The sequence below is a fragment of the Petaurus breviceps genome, unplaced genomic scaffold, assembly GCF_028583685.1.
Source record: "Petaurus breviceps papuanus isolate PSGF00001 unplaced genomic scaffold, PetGlider_PUasm1.0 37, whole genome shotgun sequence".
NCBI lineage: Eukaryota > Metazoa > Chordata > Mammalia > Diprotodontia > Petauridae > Petaurus > Petaurus breviceps.
The window spans coordinates 99,939,184-99,951,948 of NW_027186296.1; the positions used below are offsets into that span (position 1 = coordinate 99,939,184).

Below are 12,765 nucleotides of genomic sequence, written 5' to 3' on the forward strand. Positions count from 1 at the left end.
TAAAATTTTGCTCAAAGAAAATATGGTAATATTAAAATGGATATCAGAGAGATATATAATTAGCTTCTCAGAAAATCTTAGAAGACTAGGATGTACACAATCTTAAATCCAAAATTTTCAAATTAAAGTCCTGCATGAAAGGGAGAATATACTGGATTATCCAACTCTCACTTCACCTATACAATATAATACTTTGAGCACTTTTCATCCTTGTAAATAGAGCTCTTTATCATTTTAAGCTATGGCCATGAAAGCTATCTGGATATATACAATATAACCCTATCTCATCAATGATGTAACTCTCAAAAAATATCTTAGCAAAGAAAAAGGCAATTCAGTTCTTTTTCTTCTTCATAGAGCACATATATGACCTTATGAAACACCAGAATTCATTGCTGATACTCAATTATTATCAACATAAAAGAAAGTTCTTACCACCCTACTATTAAAAGGTCATATGAATATGGTTGGGGCGGCCAGGTAGCACAGCAAGTAAGAGCACCGGCTCCAGTGTTGAGAAGACCTGGAGATCGAATCCCGGGCTCAGACACTTAGCACCCACCCAGAAACACCTGGCCGTGTAACCTTGAGCAAGTTACTTAACCCCAATTGCTTAGGGGCGGCCAGGTGGCTCAGTGAGTAAAAGCACCGGCTCCAGTGTTGGGACGACCTGGAGATCAAATCCCGGGCTCAGGCACTCAGCACCACACCCAGAAATAACTGGCCATGTAACCTTGAGCAAGTTACTTAACCCCGATTGCTTAAGAAAATAAAAAATTAAAAAAAAATGAATATGGTTTTATCAATGGCAAAGACTCTAAAGAAGATGAATTATAATCTGCTTCGCCACTGAATACTAAGGACCACTCAGCACTTCCCTCTGTTTTATACCTTAAACTTCTTAAATGTGCTGTCTCCCCTTATCAGAATGTGAATTCTTTAAAAACAGCAACATCTTGCCATTCTTTATGTATCCCCAGTGTTTTACACAGGGCAAGCATTTAACAAATCGTTTTTGATTTCTTCATTCATTCCATCAACTTTTTTTTTTTATAACTTCTAACAGCCGTCCAATATCTGCTTGATATCTCTGAGTATCTCAACACTATCTCAACTCTCTATGGTCAATATAAAAAAACATCTTTTCCCCAAAACACCAAGGCTCTTCTTTAGACTTCTCCATTTTGTCAATGTTACCATCATTCACCTCACCATCCAGAACATCATTCTTTGACTCTCCTATTTCTTCCCCTAGGAATCTTTTTTTTTATGTTTATTTCCTATCTGTTCCCATTATCACCACCCAACTCCAGGTGTTCACTACAAGCATCATGTTCACAGCCTTCTCGTCTGTGCCTTAAAAAGAAGCTTTACCTTGGTGAGGCAGCTGTGCAAGCTATAGCTTCTTAGAAGCACAGGTGAGAATGGGGTAGCAGATGGACACCAAAGGTGGATGAGCTGCGCTGAAAAGGGCTTAACAAGCCCTCATGCCAGAGGTGCTAGTTCTCCCTAAACACCCCATACTCCTCTGAAGATTACATACAAAACTTGGAAAAAACATTTCTGCAAAAGATACTGAAGCAATTACTATGTTGAGCTGTAAATATATGAAACTCATAACACTATTCATTACGAGGTGAAAAATTAACTATATAACAAATCTACAGTTTTCCATTTACTCTAAAGACTATTAAGGACTTTCATGTTCAGGGAAATATATGCGTAAAGTTCCAGGATAAGACAGTGGATTAGGCAGAGTTTTAAAACCACAAAGTTAGGAGCAGAGTCAGAGAGAAAATAAAGATTGTATGGTCTGAGCTCCTCCACAAAATGGAGACCCAAGGAGGAAGTGATCAATGGGAAAAGTAGATTAGGCTAGTGGAAGGATATTACAGAGTGAGGTCACAAGAATAATTGGATGTTCTAGGAGCAGCACATCTTAAACTATGAGTCACCAAAAAAATTTGACAATGGTAAAAGGTTTCTGAACATACAATGACCAAAAATTAATTAAAAATCAAACACATGAGGAATATGAGGAATTTCTGGTAGGGCTTGCCCATGCTGCATCTAGCAACTTCACTGTAGTCTTGGTTCTGAATACAAAGCATGTAAACTTTTCTCTGCACATGCCCTCAGGACATGCAACGCAAAACTGAAAAGAGGTCACTTGTGGGAAAAAGTTTAAGAAGTCCTGTAATCTAGGCAAGGAGGCTCCAGGTGCTGAAGGAAGTTCCAGGATGATATAGCAGCTGAGACATGGTTTTGAAATCTAGAAAGTCAGTGTGAGGTTTCTGTTTAGACTATATATCTTGGGTTTCTCTCATTCTCTATTACAGGTTTACATTTTTCAAGATATTTTTTACCATCCTCATCTATTCCACTGACATCAATGAATATCAAAGTACATGCTGATTTTATTAAAGGTTGTTTTAAGTTCTTTTAAGAACTGTTCCTATTTCATTACCAAAGTGAGAGGCAATATTAAATAGTGGATTGAAGAGCTAAAACTGAAGCCAGAAAGACCTAGACCAGGCCTGCACAATCTGCAGCCCACAGGTTGTGCAGGTCTGACCCAGATTGAAATTCTACTTCTAATATATAATGGCTGTGACTATAGTCAAGAAGCTCAACCTTCTCAGTGGTCCAGGCAACTATAAAACCATATAATTATAGAGAAGGGGAAAATCTGCATACCTGGTAACGAGATTTGCCTCACCCAGAAATTCCCTGAAATCATAGGTCCAGGTCCTATTCCTAATTGCAGAATTATCAAATGAACTTTTTTGTAAAGCTATTAATCTTGAATGTTTCCAGGATGAACTAGAAATACTAAAATGAAGTTTCAGTGTACATTTTATTCATTCATTTAAAAAATGATTGAGCATGTCTTATGCGTAAGGCAGTTACAAAGTTAAGACATAGTCTCTGTCTTCAAAAGATTAAAATCTAGTGTAGGAGATATGATTGGTACAAAATAAGAATGACACAACATAGACTATAAATTATTAAAAATAGGTATAAAGAGCTGAGAATTCAGAAGAGATCACTTCTAGTTGAAAGAAAAAGGAAAAGCTGAAAAGTTAATATGAAATATGTAGATAGTATGAGAACCTTGAATATCTGAACACCCTTTATAAAAATTTTGAGTTCTTTTTAAACTATGTATAAACTCAAAGGAAAATGAAATAAAGAATAAAGCAGGGTCAAAAAGAAGATAGATCCAATGAAGATTTTGAGGTTTAGCAAGGAATATTGAGAGAAGCTTTACTGAGCATTGTAAATTAGATAGATTTCTGGAAATTCAGATCATCTCAGTCCAAAAAGAACAGAACAAAGTTCTACTAAACCATAAAATGAATCTTGATTTCTTAAGCCTTAGGGTAACGAGTTTTAGATCCTGCTAATGTTAAGTTATATAGTAGGATGTTAACTACAAAACAGTATCACAATATTAACACAATCAATTAAAAAATTAAATTCACTTAATTAAATTTATAGTTGCCAAATGTTGTGAATAAGTTGAACCTTACCTTATATCTCATTTTGGGGCAAGAGTGAATGTAGAAACCCATATAATAATAACTTAGTTGAGAAGTTTTTTCATGGAGTTGCCTAGTAAAAGCAATTTCCCTGCAAATAAAAAATAAATAAATGAAAATGAACAGTAATTAACTTTGGTTCTAATACTTAAAAAGAATAAACAATTTCACAATACAATTACTTCGTGAAACCTGAGCATGAACTACCTAAAGACCCAAAGTCTTGAAAAAAATTTAAAAGGACAATTGTTAAAAGATTGTTATTAAAGGAATATCAACAAGTCCCTACATTATTCTGAGTTGTTCATAATTATTTGTGCCAAGTGGCTGATTTGAAATTTAAAGTACAAGGGCTCTATTTAACAAAAAGCCAAAGGAATTTATTCAACAGTTTTCTGTTGATATTCTTTTAGCTGAGATGAAATCTGAGTTTGTAATTGTATGTGTTCAGATTAAAACAGTAAGAACATCAGAATACTGAAATATCAGTCAATTTCTCAAAAACAGGTATATTTTATTCTACAATGCATATTCTGGGAACATGCATATAAATACTTACATCTGTATGCAACATGGGATTTTTTCTCCTAAATCTATGTAATGATTTATTATTTTTCTTTTCTAAATATTACCCCAAAAAATACTTATTATCGCATATCACTTTTTACTAAACAAGTAATGGCTTAGCATTACTTAGGTAAAAATATAATCAAGATTTCCAGTTGGCGCAGCTAGGTGGTACAGTGAGTAGAGCACTGGCCCTGGAGTCAGGAGGACCTGAGTTCAAATACAGCCTCAGACATTTAACATGCACTAGCCCTGTGATCTTGGGCAAGTCACTTAACCTCAATTGCCCTGCCTTTCCCCCTCCAAAAATACCCAAAAAAAAAAAATTTATTTTTAAAGATTTCCAGTAGATTGAGTGTGTTTAGGGTTTAATTTGTATTTAGCTGGATCTCAGTTGAACAATCTCATCCTAGTTGCCAAATTGAGCATGGTGATGACCAAAAGTTCTAAAAACAAGTTTGTATTCACAAAGTTGTGTGTGCATGCCAGCAGCTGGAATAAAATTTATTCTTAAATGAATTGTTCTTTGAAATCTCTGGTGATGTCATTGGTCCTCCTCAAGAATGAAAGCACTGGCAATAATTTTTTATAGACAAAATTATTTCTAAAATCAGTTAAAATATTTATTCAATTAATATTTACTGAATAACTGTTATATATACAACGCATTGTGCAGGGGTGAGGAACCTGCAGTCTTGAAGCCACATGTGGCCCTCTAGGTCCTGAAGTAAGGCCCTTAGGCTGAATCAAAACTTGATTTGTTCTGTGAAGTTTGGATTCATTCAAAGGGTGTATTATACTTTAGGAACCTCTTAGAGGGCCATAAGTGGCCTCAAGGCCCCAGGTTTCCCACCCCATAGGCATTCTAAGTGAAATACACACACAAAAAAAGAATAAACACAGTCCCTAATCTCATTTAAAAGCTAGTAGGTAAGATAAGATGTATATAAAAGTATGGATGCAAAGTACTATGGTAATTCAGTGGAGGAACAAATATACTTGTGGTTAGGGAAACAGGAAAGGCTACATGGAGTAGATGATATCTAAGTTACTCAGTAAGACAAAATTCAGGGAAAGATCATTCTAGGTAGAAGGCACAGCATAAGCAACTAAGCAGAGGAAGAAAACCATGAGTGTTCACAAATCAACAGTTAATCCATTTGCCAGAAAAGGGGGAAGGAGAAGATAAAATCAGTAAGATACAAACAGGGAAGGTAGATGAAGCAAAGAAATTTAGACTTTCTTCAGTGAATAATGTAAGTCAACTGAAGGTTTCTGAGCAATGCTTTTCACCTAGAGAATAAATCAAAATTTAAGATGACTTCTCTGGCAAAACCTCAGAAGATAAATTAGAGGAAGAAAGGACTATAGAGAGGGAGACTAGATGCAAGAAATGAGACAGAACAGCAGCGACTTTGGTAGCTCTCAGCACAGAGATGATAAAGGGGCTGGACAACTGGTCAGTAGGAGACAACAGGAGTTACTTTGCTGGCATTGAATGCAGGACTCTGTTGCATTGCTCAAATGTGGCACCCATTCACAGACCCAGGTCATAGTTCCAGGGTGAAGAGGAATACTAGGCACATTAGAACAGGGCTTCTTAAACTTTTTCCACTCAATCCCTTCAGCACTTCTTAAATTGATGGTCATGATGCACAGTTTAAGAAATGCTGCATTAGAACATATGGCCACAAAAGTATAGAAACTTTGGTCATGGGTACAAGTGAAAGAGAATACTGATGGTTACTCACAGATCAGAGCACAGGCCAAAAGAATAATGACCACACCTCTTCTTAAATCATACCATCTTGGAAAAACCAAAAACTTACAGGTCCTAGGAATTAGTTCCAAAAAAAAAAAAAAAACAGCTCAAGAAACCCAAAGCTTGGGAAAGTGTTTCCTCTACCCCAGAAGCACAGTATGACTTTAACATTAAGCTAAAAGTCAAAAATAGGCTTGGAAAAAATAAAGTTAAAAAAAAAAAAGAACCTGACCATAGAAAATTACTGTTGACAAGGATTAGATCAAAACACAAACTTAGAAGATGACAACAATATGAAAACAGCTATATGCAAAGCCTCAAAGAAAAATGTGAACTGGTTTCATGTCCAAAAAGAACTCCTGAAAGAGCTCAAAAATTTTTTTTTAAATCAAAGACTTCCACTACCAAGATGGCAGAGGGTAGAAGGACATTTCTGGAACCACCTCCAAATTTCCCTCCAAACTGGAAACAACTTACTAGCACAGCACTGTCTTCATGGAGATGAGAAGGGAACCTGGCAAGCAAGCAGCAGTAATGAGCTATACCTCAAGGTGCCTACAGAGAGGCTCCAAGCCCCAAGGCAAGCCACTGACAAGGTCTTACCCTTCTGCATGCAAGAGGCACCAGACTTAAGTCAGCAGTCCCAAACCAGTAGCACAGCAAGCCCTGATCACAATGCTAACCAGTAGTGAGGCCCCACCCCAAAGATGCCAAGCAGTGAGACCTTGTACCCAGGCCAGGGCTAGAACCATCCCCTATGGCCTACCAGGAGTGAGATCCCACCCCTGGGGCAGACCAGCAGGTAGGCCCCTGCCTCCAGTGTAAGCCAGCAGGGAGCCCACCCCCTCTACCTCCCATCCAGTGTAAGTCATCAACTACGCCCTGAGGCACAATGAAAGCAAGCAGCAAGACTCCAAGCCTTGGCACAAGAAACTTGGTACAATGTAAGAGCAGAGCCCAACTCACATAAAAGTACTAAATAAGAAAATAGGCAAGAAAAAAAAATTGGCAAAAAAACAAAAACTTAACTATACAAAATTACTATGATGACAGGGAGGATCAAGGCACAAACTCAGAAGAGGACAACAGTTTCAAAATGGCTACATGTAGAAACTCAAAGAAAAATGAAAAATAGTCTAAGACCCCCACCCCCCGCCAAAATGACTCCTGAAAGAGCTCTAAAAGGATTTTAAACAAATAAATGAGAAAAGTAAAAGAAAAATTGGGGAAAGAAATTAGAGTAATGCAAGAGAATCATGAGCAAAGAATCAACATATGGCAAAAGAAACCCCCAAAAATCGAGGAAAAATATACAAAAATTCACTGTAGAAAATAACCCCTTAAAAATAGAATTGGTCAAATGAAAAAGGAGGTACAAAAATCAGTGAAAAATATGATTCCTTAAAAATCAGAATTGGGCAAGCAGAAGCTAATGACTCCAAGAGACATTAAGAAACAATACAACAAGGGCGGTCAGGTAGCACAGCGAGTAAGAGCACCGGCTCCAGTGTCGGGATGACCTGGGGATCGAATCCAGGCTCAGACACTTAGCACCTACCCAGAAATACCTGGCCGTGTAACCTTGAGCAAGTTACTTAACCCCAACTGCTTAGGGGAGGCCAGGTGTCTCAGCAAGTAAGAGCACCGGCTGTTGGGATGACCTGGGGATCAAATCCGGGCTCAGATGCTTAGCACCACACCCAGAAATAACTGGCTGTGTAACCTTGAGCAAGTTACTTAACCCTGATTGCTTAAAAAAAAAAAAAAAAAAGAAACAATACAACAAAGTCAAAAGTAGAAAAAAAAAGAACATATGAAATTTCTCATTGGAAAAACAAATGACCTAGAAACAGATCCAGAAGAGATAATTTAAATATCACTGGACTACATAAAAGTCATGATAAAAATAAAGGCAGAGGACAAAATAGAAATTTAAAGAATTCACCACTCACCACCTGAAAAAGATCCCTAAAAAGAAAATTCCCAGGATTGTCATAGCCAGATTTTAGAGCTTCCATGTCAAACACAAAATAATGCAAACAACCAGAAAGAAACAATTCAAATATTGTGAAGTCACAGTCAGAATTACACAGGATTTAGCAACTCTACATTAAAGAATCAGAGGGCTTGGAATATAGTATTCCAGAAGGCAAAGGAGTAAGGATAACAACCAAGAATCACCTACCCAGCAAAACTGAGTATAATCCTTTGGGGAGAAAAATGAACATTTAATGAAACAGAAGACCATCAAGCATTCTTAATTAAAAGTCCAGAGCTGAAAAATACAATTTGATCTTCAAATATAAGACTCAAGAGAAACATAAAAAGGTAAAAAAGAAACAATAAAAAACATAAGAGATTCAGTGAGGTTAAATAAACTGTTTCTATTCCTACATGACAAGACTATATATTTCTAACACTTAAGAATTTTATCACTATAGGGGAAATTAGAAGGAACATTCATAGACAGAAGGTGTATGTACAAGATGACTATGATGGGATGCTATCCAAAAAAACAAAATTAAGGAGTGAGAAAGATTACATCAGGAGAAAAGGGAAGGAAAAGAAAGACTGCAATAAATTATCGCACATAAAAGAAATGTGAAATCTACTTTAGTGGAAGGTAACACAGGGGAGTGGCAAGCAATGTCTGAACCTTACTCTCATCAGAATTGACTCAGAGATGGAATTGCATACACACTCAATTGGATATAGAAATCTATCGTATCTTATAAAGAAGTAAAAAAAAAAAGGTATGGGGATAAGAGGAGGAAGGGGACTGATAGAAGGGAGAGCAGACTGAGGGAGGAGATGATCAAGAGTAAAACACTTGTGAGGGGGACAAGGGTGAAAGGTAAGAAAGACAGATAAACAAAGGAAAAATAGAATAGAAGGAAATAAACAGTTATCGTAACTATAAATGTGAATGGCACGAACTCACCCATTAAAGAGAAGTAGAATAAAAAAAGAATTCTATAATTTGTTGTTTAAAGGAAATACCCTGAGGCACAAAGATACATAAAGAGTAAAGGTAAAAGGCTAGAGCAGAATCTATTCTGTTTTAGCTGAAGTTAAAAAAAAATAGCAAGGGTAACAGTTATGATTACAGACAAAGTAAAGCAAAAGAATATCTAATTAAAAGAGACAGAGAAGGAAAATACATATTGCTGAAAGGTACCACAGACAATGAAGTAATATCAAAACTAAACATATATGCACCAAATGGCATAGCATCTAAATTTTAAAGGAAATTAAATGAATTTCAGGAGGAAACAGATAATAAAACTATGCTAGTAAGGGATCTCAACTTACACTTCTCAGAACTAGGTAAATCTAACCAAAAAATAAAAATAAGAAATATGTTAAGGATAGAATTCTGGAAAAGTAGATATCATGGATCTCTGGAGAAAACTAAATGGGAACAGAAAGGAATATACCTTTTTCCCGGCAGCATATGGCACCTACACAAAAACTGACTATCTATTAGGGCATAAAAACCTCACAACCAAATGCAAGGAAGCAGAAAAATTAAATGCATCCCTTTCAGATCATAATGCAATAAAAATTACATTCAACAAAGATAGAAACACAAATTAAAAATTAACTGGAAACTAAACATAATTCGAAAGAATGAATGGGTCAGAACAAATCCTAGAAAAAATCAATGATTTCATTACAGAGAATGACAACAATGAGACAATATACCAAAATTTATGGGATGCAGTTGAAGCAGTACTTAGAGGAAAATTTAATACTTACATCAATAAAACAGAGAAAGAGCATATCATGGGCATACAATTAAAAAAAAAACTAGAAAAATAAAATTAAACAAAATACTAGCAAGGATTATAGAAATATATCACAAGGATCATGATATTATGACCAGGTGGCATTTGTACCAGGAAGGCAGGGCTAGTTCAATCTCAATACTTAGAGGAAAATTTAACACTTAGATCAATAAAACAGAAAAAGAGCAGATCATGGGTATACAACTTTAAAAAAAATTTAATAAAATACTAGCAAGGAGATTGTACAAATATATCACAAGGATCATACATTATGATCAGGTGAGATTTACACCAGGAATGCAGGGCTGATTTAATATTAGGAAAACTATCAGCATAATTGACCATAATAGATATCATATGATTACCTCAGCAGATGCTGAAAAAACCTCTGACTAAATACAACAATCATTTCTATTAAAAACATTAGTGAGCATAAGAATAAATGGAGCTTACCTTAAAATGATAATACTGATCTAAAACCATAAGCAAGTATAAGCATTACCTGTAATAGGGATAAGCTAGAAGCTTTCCCAATAATATCAAGAGTGAAGCAAGGATAAACACTGTCATCACTATTATTCAATACTGTAGTAGAAAAGCTAGCTATAGCAATAAAAGAAGAAAAAGAAAATGAAGGAATTAGAAAAAGTCAAAGAGGAAACAAAACTACCACTCTTTGTAGATGATATGATGTTATCCTTAGAGAATCGGAGAGAATCAACTAAAAAGTAGTTGAAATAATCAACAACTTTAGCAAAGTTGCAGGATACAAAACAGATCCACATAAATTATTAACACTTCTATATATTACCAACAAAGTCCAGCAGCAAGAGACAGAATGGGAAATTCCACTTAAAAGAACTGTAGACAATGTAAAACACTTGGGAATCTATCTGCCAAGACAAACCAAGGAACTACACAAACACAATTGCAAAACACTTTTCATACATATGAAGTCAGATCTAAATAACTGGGAAAATATTAATTATTCATGGGTAGGTCAAGTCAATATAATAAAAATGATAATTCTACCTAAATTAGTCTACTTATTCAATGCCATACCAAACTAGCAAAATATTAGAGAGCTAGAAAAAAAATAATAAAAATCATCTCAAAGAAAAAAGGTCAAGAATATCAAGGGAATTAATAAAAAAAAAAAATGTGAAGGAAGGTAGCCTAGACATGTTAGATCTCAAACAGTATCATAAAGTAGCAACTATCAAAACAGTCTGGTACTGGCTAAGTAAAAGCCACAAAATGTACAAAATACGTTATAGTAAATGATCATAACAATCTAGTGTTTAATAAACTCAAATATTCAAGCTTTTGTGGAAAAACTCATTATCTAACAACAACTACTGGGAAAACTGGAAAATATTATGACAAAAACTAGGTACAGACCAACATCTAACACCATACACCATGATAAAGTCAAAATGGGTATATGATTTGCATATGAAGGGTGACACCATAAGCAAACTAATAAAGTATAGAATAGTTTGCATGTCAGGTCTATGAAAAAGGAAAGAATTTATGACCAAACAAATGATATAGAGAGCATTATAAAATGGAAAATGGATCATTTTGATTACCTAAAATTAAAAAGGTTTTACGCAAATAAAAATACAACAAAAATTAGATGGAAAGCAAAAAACTGGGGGGGAAAACTTTTTTTTTGCAGCAAATATCTCTGATAGAGCCTCATTTCTCAAATATATAGAGAAATTTGTAAATTTATAAGAACACAAGTTATATATACATGTCCTTTGATACATGATCAAAGGATATGAACAGGCAGTTTTCAGATGAAGAAATCAAAGCTATAGATATATAAAAATGCATTAAATTTCTATTGATTAGAGAAATGTAAATTAAAACAACCCTGAGGTACCAACTCATATATATTAGATAGGCTAATGTTACAAAAAATGTAAAATAATAAATGTTGGAGGGGATGTGCAAAAAGTGGGTCACTAATGCACTGTTAATGGAGTTGTAAACTATTCCAACCATTCTGGAGAGCAATTTGGACCTATGCGCAAAGGGCTATAAAACTGCATATCCTTCAATTCAGCAATATCACTGCTTGGTCTGTATCCCAGAGAGATCAAAGAAAAAGAAAAAGGTCTATATGTTCAAAAATATTTACAGCAACTCTTTTTGTGGTGGCAAAGAATTAGAAGCTGAGGCCCATCAATTGGGGAATGACTGAACAACTTGTGGTATATGAGTGTGTGCTCTAAGAAAGGACAAGCAGGATGATTTCAGAAAAAAACCTGGAAAGACTTATGTAAAGTGATACAAAGTGAAGCAAGCAGAACCAAAAGAACACTGTACACAGTAACAGCAATATTGTACAAAGAACTGTGAAAGATTTATTCTCAGCAATACAATGATTCAAAATAATCCCAAAGGACTTATGATAAAAAATGCTATCTGCCTCCAGAGAAAGAACTGATGTTGTCTCAATACTGACTAAAGCAAACTATTTTTCACTTTCTTTTTTTTTTGTTTTATTCAAGTCTTCTTGCACAGAATGACTAATATGGAAATGTTTTATATGATTGCACATGTATAGCCCATGTCAAATTGCTTATCATATAAGGAAGGGGGGAGGAGAGGAAGGGATAGAATTTGGAACTCAAAATTTTAAAAATTGTTTTTACTTGGAATTGGGGGAAAATAAAACATTAAAAATTTTCTAAACTTAACAAACCCACTGAATAGGGAAAAAAAATCAAGAGGTAGAAAAAAAATCAGGAAAAGAATGAGAGAATTATGAAAAAAGTCATTGTGGTAAAGGAAGCACAAAAAAAAGGAAAAAATATGTACAAAATTTCACTGAAAAGAGTTTCTCTAAAAGTAAAATTGTCTAAATGGAAAAGGAAATACAAAAGCTCACTAAAGAAAATAATTCTTTAAAAATTAGAATTGGGCAAGTGGAAATTAATGACTCCATGAGATAGTGAGAAACAATAAAACAAAATCAAAAGAAGAAAAGAAGAGAAGAAAATGTGAAATTTCTCACTGGAAAAACAAATGATCTGGAAAATAGATCTGGGAGAGATAATTTAAGAATTATTGGACAACCCTAAAACCATGCTAT

At 34.9% G+C, this 12,765-nt stretch overlaps 1 protein-coding gene across 12 annotated transcripts in view; it reads right to left on the bottom strand.

The window, feature by feature from the left end:
- ATE1 (arginyltransferase 1) overlaps window positions 1-12,765 on the bottom strand; it is a 227,633-nt gene that overhangs the window by 103,456 nt on the left and 111,412 nt on the right. For 10 of the 12 annotated variants that reach the window (XM_069099112.1, XM_069099122.1, XM_069099120.1 and 7 more), the window contains one exon: window positions 3,534-3,633. The exons of the other annotated variants lie outside the window; for them this stretch is intronic. In XM_069099112.1, coding sequence (XP_068955213.1) covers window positions 3,534-3,633 — 100 coding nt within the window. The remainder of the gene's footprint in view (window positions 1-3,533; window positions 3,634-12,765) is intronic. 12 annotated transcript variants of the gene reach the window in all.